The 11,587-nt window shown below is 46.3% G+C and overlaps 4 protein-coding genes across 4 annotated transcripts; 1 reads left to right on the forward strand and 3 right to left on the reverse strand.

Moving 5' to 3' along the window:
* Window positions 1-4,602: 4,602 nt before the first annotated feature.
* Window positions 4,603-5,274, reverse strand: MIND_01194600 (uncharacterized protein; the record flags this gene model as incomplete). Its single annotated transcript, XM_037368456.1, has 3 exons — window positions 5,236-5,274; window positions 5,019-5,189; window positions 4,603-4,971 (listed from the first exon to the last, which is right to left on the reverse strand). The coding sequence occupies exons 1-3, from the start codon at window positions 5,263-5,265 to the stop codon at window positions 4,603-4,605; spliced, it is 570 nt and encodes a 189-aa protein (XP_037215382.1). The 5' UTR covers window positions 5,266-5,274.
* A 148-nt stretch (window positions 5,275-5,422) lies between these two features.
* Window positions 5,423-6,189, reverse strand: MIND_01194700 (uncharacterized protein; the record flags this gene model as incomplete). Its single annotated transcript, XM_037368457.1, has 3 exons — window positions 5,423-5,711; window positions 5,758-6,005; window positions 6,061-6,189. The coding sequence occupies 3 exons, from the start codon at window positions 6,187-6,189 to the stop codon at window positions 5,423-5,425; spliced, it is 666 nt and encodes a 221-aa protein (XP_037215383.1).
* Window positions 6,190-7,275: 1,086 nt separating this feature from the next.
* Window positions 7,276-8,583, reverse strand: MIND_01194800 (uncharacterized protein; the record flags this gene model as incomplete). The annotated part of the gene is made up of 3 exons (XM_037368458.1): window positions 7,276-7,796; window positions 7,844-7,998; window positions 8,042-8,583. 3 exons carry the CDS (start codon window positions 8,581-8,583, stop codon window positions 7,276-7,278), a joined length of 1,218 nt encoding a protein of 405 aa, XP_037215384.1.
* Window positions 8,584-9,357: 774 nt separating this feature from the next.
* MIND_01194900 (F-box domain-containing protein) lies at window positions 9,358-11,501 on the forward strand (the record flags this gene model as incomplete). Its single annotated transcript, XM_037368459.1, has 5 exons — window positions 9,358-9,441; window positions 9,491-9,906; window positions 9,955-10,180; window positions 10,226-10,924; window positions 10,974-11,501. The coding sequence occupies 5 exons, from the start codon at window positions 9,358-9,360 to the stop codon at window positions 11,499-11,501; spliced, it is 1,953 nt and encodes a 650-aa protein (XP_037215385.1).
* Between the last annotated feature and the right edge of the window lie 86 nt (window positions 11,502-11,587).

The raw sequence follows: 11,587 nt of genomic DNA on the forward strand, positions 1-11,587 counted from the left end.
TATGTCCACTAACTTCAGTATCTTGTGTCCACTAACTTCCAGGGTACGGAAGTTAGTGGACACCAGTCTATATTAATTAGTGTGTACAGAGGGTATGTACCCTACCAGATATCTTAGATATCATGTACAGGATAGCCTATGATAGTGTCCTACCTCACTATGGCCTAACTTGAGTAGTGTGTCCACTAACTTACATACCCCAGAAGTTAGTGGACACCTAGTATATTAATTAGTATGTACAGGGTGTATACCCTACAAGATATCTTGAATATCATGTACGGGATAGTATATCATAGTACACTACCCTACTGTATCATAAAACTTGAGTAGTATGTCCACTAACTTCAGTATCTTGTGTCCACTAACTTCCAGGGTACGGAAGTTAGTGGACACCAGTCTATCAATCAGTGTGTATAGGAGGGGGGTGTATCCTACCAAATACCTTGGATACCATGTATGGGATAGTATATAGTGGTACACTATGCCACTGTATCATGGTGGCCCAACTGGAAATATGTCCACTAACCTTCTGGGTACCAAAGTTAGTGGATCTCTCCTCAGAGTTAATAGACATTACACCCAGTTAGTTGACCATATAAGGGTTCAGGTTTGGCTAGGTTTAGACATTGATGTATTCTGACCCTGACCCAGACAGAACCTACCCTGAAATTCTATGAGTTGACTCTGACCTACAGCTCTATCCTACAGGCTATGAGCATCTATGGAATCCTGTGAGTTTCTTCCAGGGAATATATACCATACTATGTTATTGTGCTTGCCTATTTCAATATGGCTAGAGAATCGGTTAAACCCTCTAAGCCTGGATAATGTCTACCAACTCTCTAAAAGTTATTGCATATTAATTGTGTAATAACAGAAGCAATAATACCTTAAAATACATAGGCCTGGTGGTATATCCATGGGTGTATGTGTACTATACCCCAGATACTTATTCTGGAAGTTCAGATGGACTCTGAGACATTATTCATGTGCCAATAGGTTGGCGTCCACTAACAAAAATGTCGTTGCACATCAATTGGTTAATAACAAAAGCAATACTGGGTCAAATCATATGGGGTTTGCAGCATATTGATTCGAATACATGCCCGATGATGTGTATCAATTTGTAAGCGATTCCGAGAGATATGTGAAAATTAGTGTGAATGCAATATGCCTTTACAATTCAAGTTCTGAACCAAGGTAAAATCATGTATCTATTTTCTTGACAAAGTCAGAATCGAAATAGATGTATGTAGTATACCTAGTACATCTGTTTTGAGAGTTTAGATGAGCTCTAAGACTATTATTTATGCACCAATAATAGTTTGGCGTCCACTAACAAAAATGTCGTTGCACATCAATTGGTTAATAACAGAAGCAATACTAGGTCAAATCGTATGGGGTTTGCAGCATATTGATTCGAATACATGCCCGATGATGTGTATCAATATGTAAGCGATTCCGAGAGATACGTGAAAATTAGTGTGAACGTAATATGCCTTTGCAATTCAAGTTCTGAACCAAGGTAAAATCATGTATCTATTTTCTTGACAAAGTCAGAATCAAAATAGATGTGTGTAGTATACCTAGTACATCTGTTTTGAGAGTTTAGATGAGCTCTAAGACCATTATTTATGCACCAATAATAGTTTGGCGTCCACTAACAAAAATGTCGTTGCACATCAATTGGTTAATAACAGAAGCAATACTAGGTCAAATCGTATGGGGTTTGCAGCATATTGATTCGAATACATGCCCGATGATGTGTATCAATATGTAAGCGATTCCGAGAGATACGTGAAAATTAGTGTGAACGTAATATGCCTTTGCAATTCAAGTTCTGAACCAAGGTAAAATCATGTATCTATTTTCTTGACAAAGTCAGAATCAAAATAGATGTGTTTAGTATACCTAGTACATCTGTTTTGAGAGTTTAGATGAGCTCTAAGACCATTATTTATGCACCAATAATAGTTTGGCGTCCACTAACAAAAATGTCGTTGCACATCAATGGGTCAATAACAGGAGCAATACTGGGTCAAATCTAATTCCAAATAAAATCATGCGCCCGGTTTCTCAACAAAATCACAATTGACTTAGATATATATGATACACTTAGGACTTCCAACCTGAGAGTACATCTTGAGCTTTACAGAATTATTTATGCACTGCTAATTGGTTCTACTGACTTTCAAAAGTTATTGTGAGCAATACTATATTTATCCTCAGGAGAAACTCACAGGATTTAATAGATGTATATAGCCTGAAGCATACAGCCGGTGTCCACTAACTTCCGGGGTATAGAAGTTAGTGGACACACTAGCTGAGTTGGGCCATATGATACAGTGGGGAGAGTATACCGCCATATATCATCCCGTACATCATATTCCAGATATTTGGTAGAGTACACACCCTATACATACTAATTGATATAGACTGGGTGTCCACTAACTTCTAGGGTATGGAAGTTAGTGGACACTAGGTACTAAAGTTAGTGGACACCTCCAGTTGGGATACTATAATACAGTGGGGTAGTATACAGCCATATACCATCCTGTACACCAATTGTATACTAAGGTATGTGGTAAAGTACACACCCCTCCACACACCAATTAATATACTGAGGTGTCCACTAACTTCCTAGGTATAGAAGTTAGTGGACACCATACCTAGGAAGTTAGTAGACACCTCCAGTTGGGATACTATGATACAGTAGCGTAGTACACAACCATATACTATCCTATACACCAAGTATCTGGCCAGGTACATACCCCAGTATAGACCAATTAATATACTGAGTGTCCACTAACTTCTGTACCCTGGAAGTTAGTGGACACAGTAGCCAAGTTGGGCTACTATGATACATGGGGATAGTACACCATCATATATCATCATGTACATGATATTCAAGGTATCTGCTAGGGTATCTCTATACATACTGATTAATATACTGAGTTGAGTGTCCACTAACTTCTGTACCCTGGAAGTTAGTGGACACACTAGCCAAGTTGGGCCACTATGATACAGTGGGGATAGTACATCATCATATATCATCTTGTACATGATATCCAAGATATCTAGTAGAGTACATAACCTATACCTACTGATTAATATAGACTGGGTGTCCACTAACTTCTGTATCTAGGAAGTTAGTGGACACCTTCAGTGAAGATATTATGATATGCTACATCTCATGAACTGCTACTACATATAGTGCCTGCGTGATAGAGTTAGTTATAGACTCAAGAAAGCATACTCATAGTAGTGGCAGTAGCTATTTCTATGGTATTTTAGAGAGGGAAAGGCATTATAGAATCTATAATCTCATTATACCTCGTTAAATTTAGTATCTAATATCCGGATCATTTAGTAGCATATATGAACCTACCCTACCTACTACTATATATGACATCTGTCTACCAACTTGTAGCCCGTGTCTAGAAAAGTTAGTAGATAACTGCTCAATGAAATCATTATGAAAGGGCTTCAATATGGTATATGAATAGTCATAATAACCTATAGTATGGATATATGTCCAGAAACTTCCTATATACCTATCTATATACATATGTTGTCCACTAACTTCAGTGAACATATTACATACATCATAAGCCTATATTTTATTAGAGAGAATGAATTTCAACTTGATTTCTTTACATTACTGGCTAGAATTACCTTCTTTACAATTTTGATTTTATGATCGCAGATCATTAGATCAAAAGTCTTATATCTTCCTTAATATTTTAGATATTCAATTTTTATTGATATATCTAGGCTTATCTAAATGAAGCGCACAACTTTGATCTTTTGATGCGCCATCAGATCGGGACAGTGGGCGGGGGGTCGGGTAGTGTCGGGATCACAGCTGGAAAGAGGTTTGATGGCTGAGGAAGATAGCCGCGAGTGTAGTGTCACCAACACTCATGATGAGTCCACTAACCTCTGAGGACTTGGGCCTCCGCTGAGCAGGATGTCCACTAACACTCACAAGGAAGTTTAAGAAAGCATAGGCAATCGCGTTAAACCCCTCTAGTTAGAGGGAGAACCCCCCCCCCCCTTGCCCCTCTAACTAGAGGGGATAAGCGGGCACTATAGGTGCCACACAAGAAGGTGGTATTGACTTTTCCCAATGCGTATAAGGGTCATAGGCTTCCCCGGTGCCCACGGCGCCTGGTACCAGACATTGAGTATTGTGAGCTTGAACTTGAGTTGGAATTCATACCCCGAGCAAATGATTAGTTGTTGCTTCTTCAGTGTCTGGAATTGGCTTGGGAGCCATGGCTTTCATCACTGCAGCATGCTCTTTCCAGAACTCTTCAGAAACTTGAGACTTCCATTCGGAATCGGTGCGGTGATACCAATACTTCGCAGGTTTCCCAGCAATTTCCCAGTGTGTTTGAGGTACAGCTGTTGGCCGAGCGGGCATGTCATGCAACAAGCGACACGATCACGTGCCCCCACGAATGACTCGAGATGCCGTTGCAAATGCCGTTTGAGCCTGTTTGGGCGTGTCGGAACGATTGACAGGCATATAGTTTGTGAAAAACGATCGAAAACACGGTGATGATAGCGCGAGGCAACGGATGAGTACACAGGAGAGCCTTAGTCGGAGTCAGGAGGGCAACAGGTGTGGGGAATAGTACGCTTCAGCGCCTCCAGCTCGTCAGGCCATCTGAACGGAAACATGTACTCCCAAAGTGGCGCTCCGGGCAGCTTGATACAGATTTTCGACGCGTCGGGTGCAAACGCCGCACACTCATAGAACTTGAAAGGGTGTCCCTTCGGAGACATCTGTGTGACCTTGATCCGCTTAGCCTTGGGGTCGATGGGATTCGCCTCATCGCCCTTTCGCACAATTTGAAAGTTGACCACACCTCCGTCAGCGCCAACCCAATTCGTCCAGTGTAAGAGATGATACTGGCTTTTGCCAATGCGAGTGAGAGTCATAGGCTTCCCTTCTGTCCATCGAGCCTGGTGGACAGTAAGGACCGCGCGAGTAGGGAACAGCCAGTACACACCCCGAGCATGTGGTTCCCCCTCGCTTCCTCAGTATGGGGGATTATTTTGGGGACATAGTCCTCTGGCAACCCAATCAGCTTGTTATAGGCGGCCCAGTATTCTTTCGGGAGGTCAATTGGGTCGTGAGTTTTCCAGTATTCCGCGTCTTTGCCGGTGTGGGTGAGGTATAACTGCAGACAATTACTCCAAGATTGAACATATACAAGGCTGACCCACCTCGTCATGGATGGAACGCACTGGCGGCATACTAGTTGTTGTAAGGTTTGGCTGTCAATGTCATACATCTCTGAGTCACAGCACTGAAGATCATCAGATGGTATCAGACATCAACGTCAACGGTGGTTCATTCAAGTCTTATTCCTTGAGTGCTATTCTTGGTAAGCAAAAAACATATCTAGGTAACTCATGTACGAGCTCGGCCAGGGCGCTCAGGAGTCTGCAGAACTGATTGGGATTCTGTGGCGGCATGGTCATATCCGGGCGCATTTTCCTCCAAATGCATCACTGGGAGATCAACGGGAATAAGCCATGGGGGGAACTTGAAATTCCAGGTGTCTTGTCCTCCAGGATATTTACCTTGAATGGTGCTGCCGGCCGCGGCATAGGAAGCGAACTGGTCGCTAAATTGTCCCGAAGGGCTGGAGTAGGTGCTAGAGTATACCCACATCTCCATATCTGGGGTGTCGGAATTCCTTTCAAAACCATTATATGAGCCACACGGATTCAATGAGAACATACTCTGACTCGGAGAATCCAAGAACATTCAGTTCTTGAAGAGAATGAAGAGAGTCCTTCACAATGCTGTCGCCCACTGCGGTTGCGTGTCCAATTCTACTGAGATTCGAGAGTTGAAAATTCCATACACCATTGCCTTCGGCAAGCTTATTCCGCCAAATCAAGATGTAAAGTGGCGGATGATCGTCCCCTGCGGCTACGTTGGTCTCATAAGCCACATATTTCTCATTTTCCTTTGAAAGAAATTGGGCCTGTAGCGATATTCATGAGCTTTAAATTTTTGGTACAGATGATAGAAAAACCCACTCCAAACATCGCATCACTCTCTATGGTCTGCGAAACGGTGTTCTCCTCGGCCGTTGAATAGGGAGGCTCCCCTGACTTGAAGTTGGACGATAGACTGGCATATCTCTTGGGTAGAGCTACAACTGGCATTGGCGAATTCAGGATTGCGGTTGAAGTTGGATTCGTAAACCAGAAACTCCTCCCCATATTTAAGTTGCCTCGTCCTTGTGGCGTAATTCTATTAGCGGGTGACAAGTAACCAGTTTCACGCGTGGCGTATACGCCGTTGTCGCTATTGGTAGTCAAGATATGAGTCCGAGCCATTGGCCACATAAATTCGGAGAGGTGGGTATAAAAGGGGAGGGCAGTCACCGAGTCCAACTATAAGCGAAACATCAGCCTCCAGTGCCCTTCACCCATACAACAGACAGAATGGCTCTGGGCAGATTGTCCTTCTATGGGTCAGTCTCTCATTCGAAGCTCGGGAAACAGGTCACAAGCTTCCATCTCAACGACCTTCTGGCCGATGGTCCGGCAGCAGGGCCGATAGCTAATGGAAATGATATTCCTGCTCCGCCTATGGCGCCGCCGGGGGCCCACTATGCCAGATTGGTGATAGTAAATGTCATGAACAGAGTCGATTTCGTGTACTGGGAGGTGTGGGATGCGGCACAAGGCCATGGCAACTGGATGGTCAATAATACCGTCGCGCCACCAATGACAGTCAAGAACCTAGGGCTTGATATTCCTGGAGTCCTCGTCCCAGCGCCATGGCGGAACGGGCTACTGCTTGGGGCCGTTCCATCCATCCCGTTGTCCAGCGTTCCCCATGGTACTCTCAATATTCCTGCGGGTAAGCTCATCAACCCAGCTGTCCCAACTGTGGATGGATTCTACCTGCACTGGGCTCGGCGTGTACTGCTCGTGCCTACAGGACCTCTCTTTTGGATTGTACCATCGGAAAGGAGACCGAATGACTCCCTTGAGCAGGTTGTTAAATTTCCTGTTCACAAGAAACCCGTGCACCATATGGGTTTCGGGCTCCAAACCAGCCAGTATACGGCGTTATTCGAGTAATAGAACAAGATCTAGAACGGCAGAGACACATTGTACCTAACAGGATTGAACAACCAGCGATTTGAACCATGTTTGAACACGCACAAGGACTTGTCAATATGTAGCCGACGTGCAATGCAATGAAAAGGTAAACGCTTATTTGCCCAGTCGACACCGCCACTAGTAATATCCTCCAAACCGCCCTATGGATTTTCGACGCGGCTTCCCTTCGTCAAAAGACGAGTCCTCGTCGTCTTGAGTGTACATCGAGGCTTTGGGGTCATATGTAAACCCCTCTTCGTCTGAAATCACAATTGGCTCTGTTTCCGAGACTGCCATTTCTGCTTCTTCTTCTTCGTCTTGGTCTCCTTCCGAAGATTGATCATTCGGTGAAGGGGCTTTGCTTTGCTTTCTTGTGGACGATGCAGAAGAATGTTCACTGGGAGAAGAGTTTTCGTCTCTGGCGGAATCAGAATCACTGTTTTCTTCGTCGTCATCATCTTTGTCATCTTCTTCGCCGGCGAATGACTCAGAGGGAGTAATTGGACGGTCAAATGGCGAAGAGGAGCGTGGCGGTGGGGAGTGGGAACGACTCGTAACGGATTTCAACTCGTCGCCGTCGAGGATTTGCTCGGGAATGACATCCGGTTCTTCTATATCCCAGTAGTCTTCTGCATCTGCTGCAACAAGTGGATGCGGACCTACAGCTGGGTAAGCGAAAGTGAATAGTGATATTTGGAGAACATACTTTCCCCCCAGGGCTTGAACAAGGCGTCATCCGCTGACTGTAGCGCAGCTTGAGCGCGCGGAGGCTCCATAGTTCGCAGACGCAGGCGCTCAATCGCATTGGTTTCGTATGGTCCATAGATAGACTCCAGTCGTACTTTCACATTCGAAATCATTCTACAGTTTGTGAGCATTATTCGGTCTGAAAGAGATAACTCACGTCGCATCGACGTCGCCACATGCAGCCATGATTTCTAGCACATCCTGCCAACGCAGCGGGTTCAGACGATTCTGCATGCTTTGTGGTCGAGGGGGAGTATAGTGGGCAAGAAGAGCAAGTGTCGAGGAGAGAAATGCCTCGGCAGAAGCAACTATCGGTGGCAGAATGTCTTCAAGCTCTTCATTGAGGTCGGTGTTGTCGTCTGCGGGCAAACACCGACGTGCGATTGAACCAATCTCGTCGGCAAATCCAAACGTTGGTAGGTTGACATCCCCGAGGAGTCGCGGCCAGCGAGTCGAACTACTTGCAGTGCGTGTAGGCTTCTCTACAGCGACTGGAACAAATGCAGAGCTTCCCTCGCCACGGTCGTCTTCTTCAATGTTGGCCACAATCTTTCGGCGCTTCGGGTTTGGTGGGGCATGGGCAATGTTTCTTGCCACAGAGAGCGTATCTGTTGCGCCGAGAGCACGGAGCAGCGAGGTATATTCTTGAAGCTCTTCATGTAGTGAGGGAGGAACTCTGACCTTCCGTTTGGCCGGCATGTTGATGCTTATGTTGATGGCAAATTGCCGAAACTGAAGACAGTTCTTCGTCACGTGCTGGTGTATAGCAGCTTCGGTCATCACAAGGCCAAACAACATCATCTTTCTCTTGACCACCAGGTGCGTTCGCGTTTTCTTCATCCGTCTCGTCGCTGATCTCGTCTTTTCCCAGAAAATGAGAGAGAAGTGGAAGAAAAAGAGGTCGAGGAGACTCCGCCGCAAACGCAGAAAGATGAGGGCTCGTTCCAGTCCGTTATTCCCCACATTTGCTCCATCTCCCATCTAACTCCTTGCCGCAGAGTAAGCGACCTGAAGTGATGGTCCGCGCCAGCTGGTCGATGTCCAGCCAACAACCCCGCAGTCATCGCGGAGATGTCGTCTTGTCGGTCGCTCCACCACTACCCACCAACGCTGCTCGGCTCTAGCGGCGGGTGACACGATGTTCCATCTTCAACCCCGTTGGACGTTCGTAGGGTCGATTAAATCCACCATCTTGAAACAATGAAAATGAAAATAACTTGTCCATATTACCATGATTTGTGAACGCGTGAACTGCTCGTGTAAGTCGTTCTGTGAACCATCTCGCACTTCGATCGTAGACCAGAACTCAGTAGATCTCAGTATCATCTGAGACTACGAGCAAGTAAATTGTGGAACAGCAAAGCCAACAACTTGCTCTTGACTTGCCTCTTGACTTCATCTTTGCCGGTTGTCAACTATATATCTGCTCCCTCTCACTTAGGCAAGTCAGAGTGCGCGTCTGTTGGCCCTGATATGCGGCTTACTGACCTGAACGACGATGTCCTCTTGCTAATTGACCTAGAGCTCAACTTACGCTCCACCCGAAATCTTCGTCAGGTGCGTGCAACGCTTCCTAATAGGATGAACTGCAGCTGACCACCATTAGGTTTGTCGTAGATTTAACGCGCTAACACGCGCTCGGTCTCTGTGGTCAACGCGTCTGCGTCGTTTAATTGTCAACAAAGTGCCTGTTCCATGTTATGTGGAGAACTACGACCAACTAGATGCCCCAACTCTCGAATATCTTGTGCACCGAATGACCTTCGAGCCAACGGATAGCGGAGGAACCTATCCAGCGACACTTGCAAAGTTCAATCTCGCGCTTTCGGTAACCTGGCTGCGACTGGTTGCGGGCAACTGGCTGTTCGTTGCAGCCTCCGACAACTGCGAGAGCAAACTGTCGTGTTACGACCTCTCTGACCCTTCAACAAGTGGCACGGCGCACGTCTACCTTCCGAGTCGTGTTACAACTGGGAAAGCCGAGATACAAAACGGAGAAATCATTGTAGCGCTGGGTCTCGAGTGCGTCCACTCTTCCAACTTCTAATTGCGTGGCTAAAAAGTCGTTAGAGCCCAGATCGTTTTTATTGTCACTCTCTGCAAGCGCAAGGGCAACAATGTCATACGCGAGCTTGCTCGGTTGGAACGGTCTTCGCATGTGTTGATGCTTTCTGGAGCTTTAGTAGGCTGTGGAATACGAGATGGGGTCAATGTGCCGCATTTATATCGTTGGAGGGACGACACGATGCTTGACATCGAACCACCCCCAGGTGGACTTGATGTTCCTTCTCGCAGGGTACGTGTTATTGGTTTCCTCCTCAGCTGTTGACCGACTTTATAGAGCGTACCACACTCCATGGTAACTTGGGGAACCAAATTGGTCATTGTCCGCTCGCATTGCATCGAGCTGTATGACATGGTTCAGCAGACTATCTCCTTCTCAAGCATCATTGAAACCTCTTCCATCTCTGAAGTTGCTGCCTGCCCTCCGTCATCAAACTTTTCGCATCCACTCCAACTCGTCGCGCTTTCAGCCCAGGGAATCGATATGATCTCACTCGCTTCTGGCCACAAGGGTGAGGTCAGTCTTAGTCGCGAAACCCTCGTCCAGCCTCCCGTCCCGCCACCCATACCGGAATCAGAATTTTTTCCGGGGCAACCGGAGATCGAACATCCGTTAATGTATGGCTTATGCGTCGGCGCCTCCTGTCAGCGAATGCTTTGGATCTCAGCGGGCAATGCTGTAGCTCGGATCTTCCGGCACCCACTGCAAATATTTCAGAGGTCCATAGAGCCACATCCCGATGAACCCTCGAGCGGTAGCGCAATCTTTGAGGACCTTCAAGACTCTGAAATTCCTGCATTATATGGCCTCGGCATCCTTGACTTCGACGAGGTACTGGGACTGATGGTCATTGGAGACTGCTTTGGAGATGTTACTGTCTTCGACTTCTCTACCACAAAAAATTACGTCGTGTACCCCCGCCTAACCGCAGATATGGCAAAGCCATATGAATCATTTCTGTCTGCTCTCCCCAGCGTATGTTCATTCTTTTGACACCGCGCAGTGTTCTGACCAATATATATAGAACCCGGTTCCAACATCAAGCAAAACGAAGTGGGGTCAAGACCATCTCGATCTAGACTCGTCGTGGATGGTGGCGCATCCAGACATAATTCTTGGCTCTGTCTGGCATTGGCATGGAGTACCTGGCGACTTCGCCTGGCTCGTGCAAAATATGCTGGGCTTTCCTGGAGAGGTGATTCTGCAGGCATACCGCTTTGACACAGAAGCAGAAGAGCTTGGGACGGATGTCATTCTACGAGTGGGGCAGCGATATTTGGGGTATTCTAGCCACCAAGAGCCTCACTGGTACAGCTGGCCTCTTGGTACGACCGACTTGGACATTCTGCCTGGGCATGGTTCGTCAGCGCAGGCCCCGATCTGCGAAACCGCAAGCGCAATCAGGACCATGTTCCATTTGTTCATTGACAGGGACCTATCCGGTTATGCATGGCCCCGCTGCGACCGCTGGAAAAAACTTAGAGGACGGGGTGGTAAAATACCAGGAATACCAGACCATGAACCAAATTCGATATCTGAGGATTCGTGTTAACGTCCACTTTTAGTATTTTATTCCCGATGTGTATTTTTATGTGTTTTTTCACCCATGGAAGGAACACGCGAAGAAAAACAGAGAAA

This window comes from Mycena indigotica (assembly GCF_014461135.1).
Source record: "Mycena indigotica strain 171206Taipei chromosome Unknown Mind.scaff0011, whole genome shotgun sequence".
Classification (NCBI taxonomy): domain Eukaryota; kingdom Fungi; phylum Basidiomycota; class Agaricomycetes; order Agaricales; family Mycenaceae; genus Mycena; species Mycena indigotica.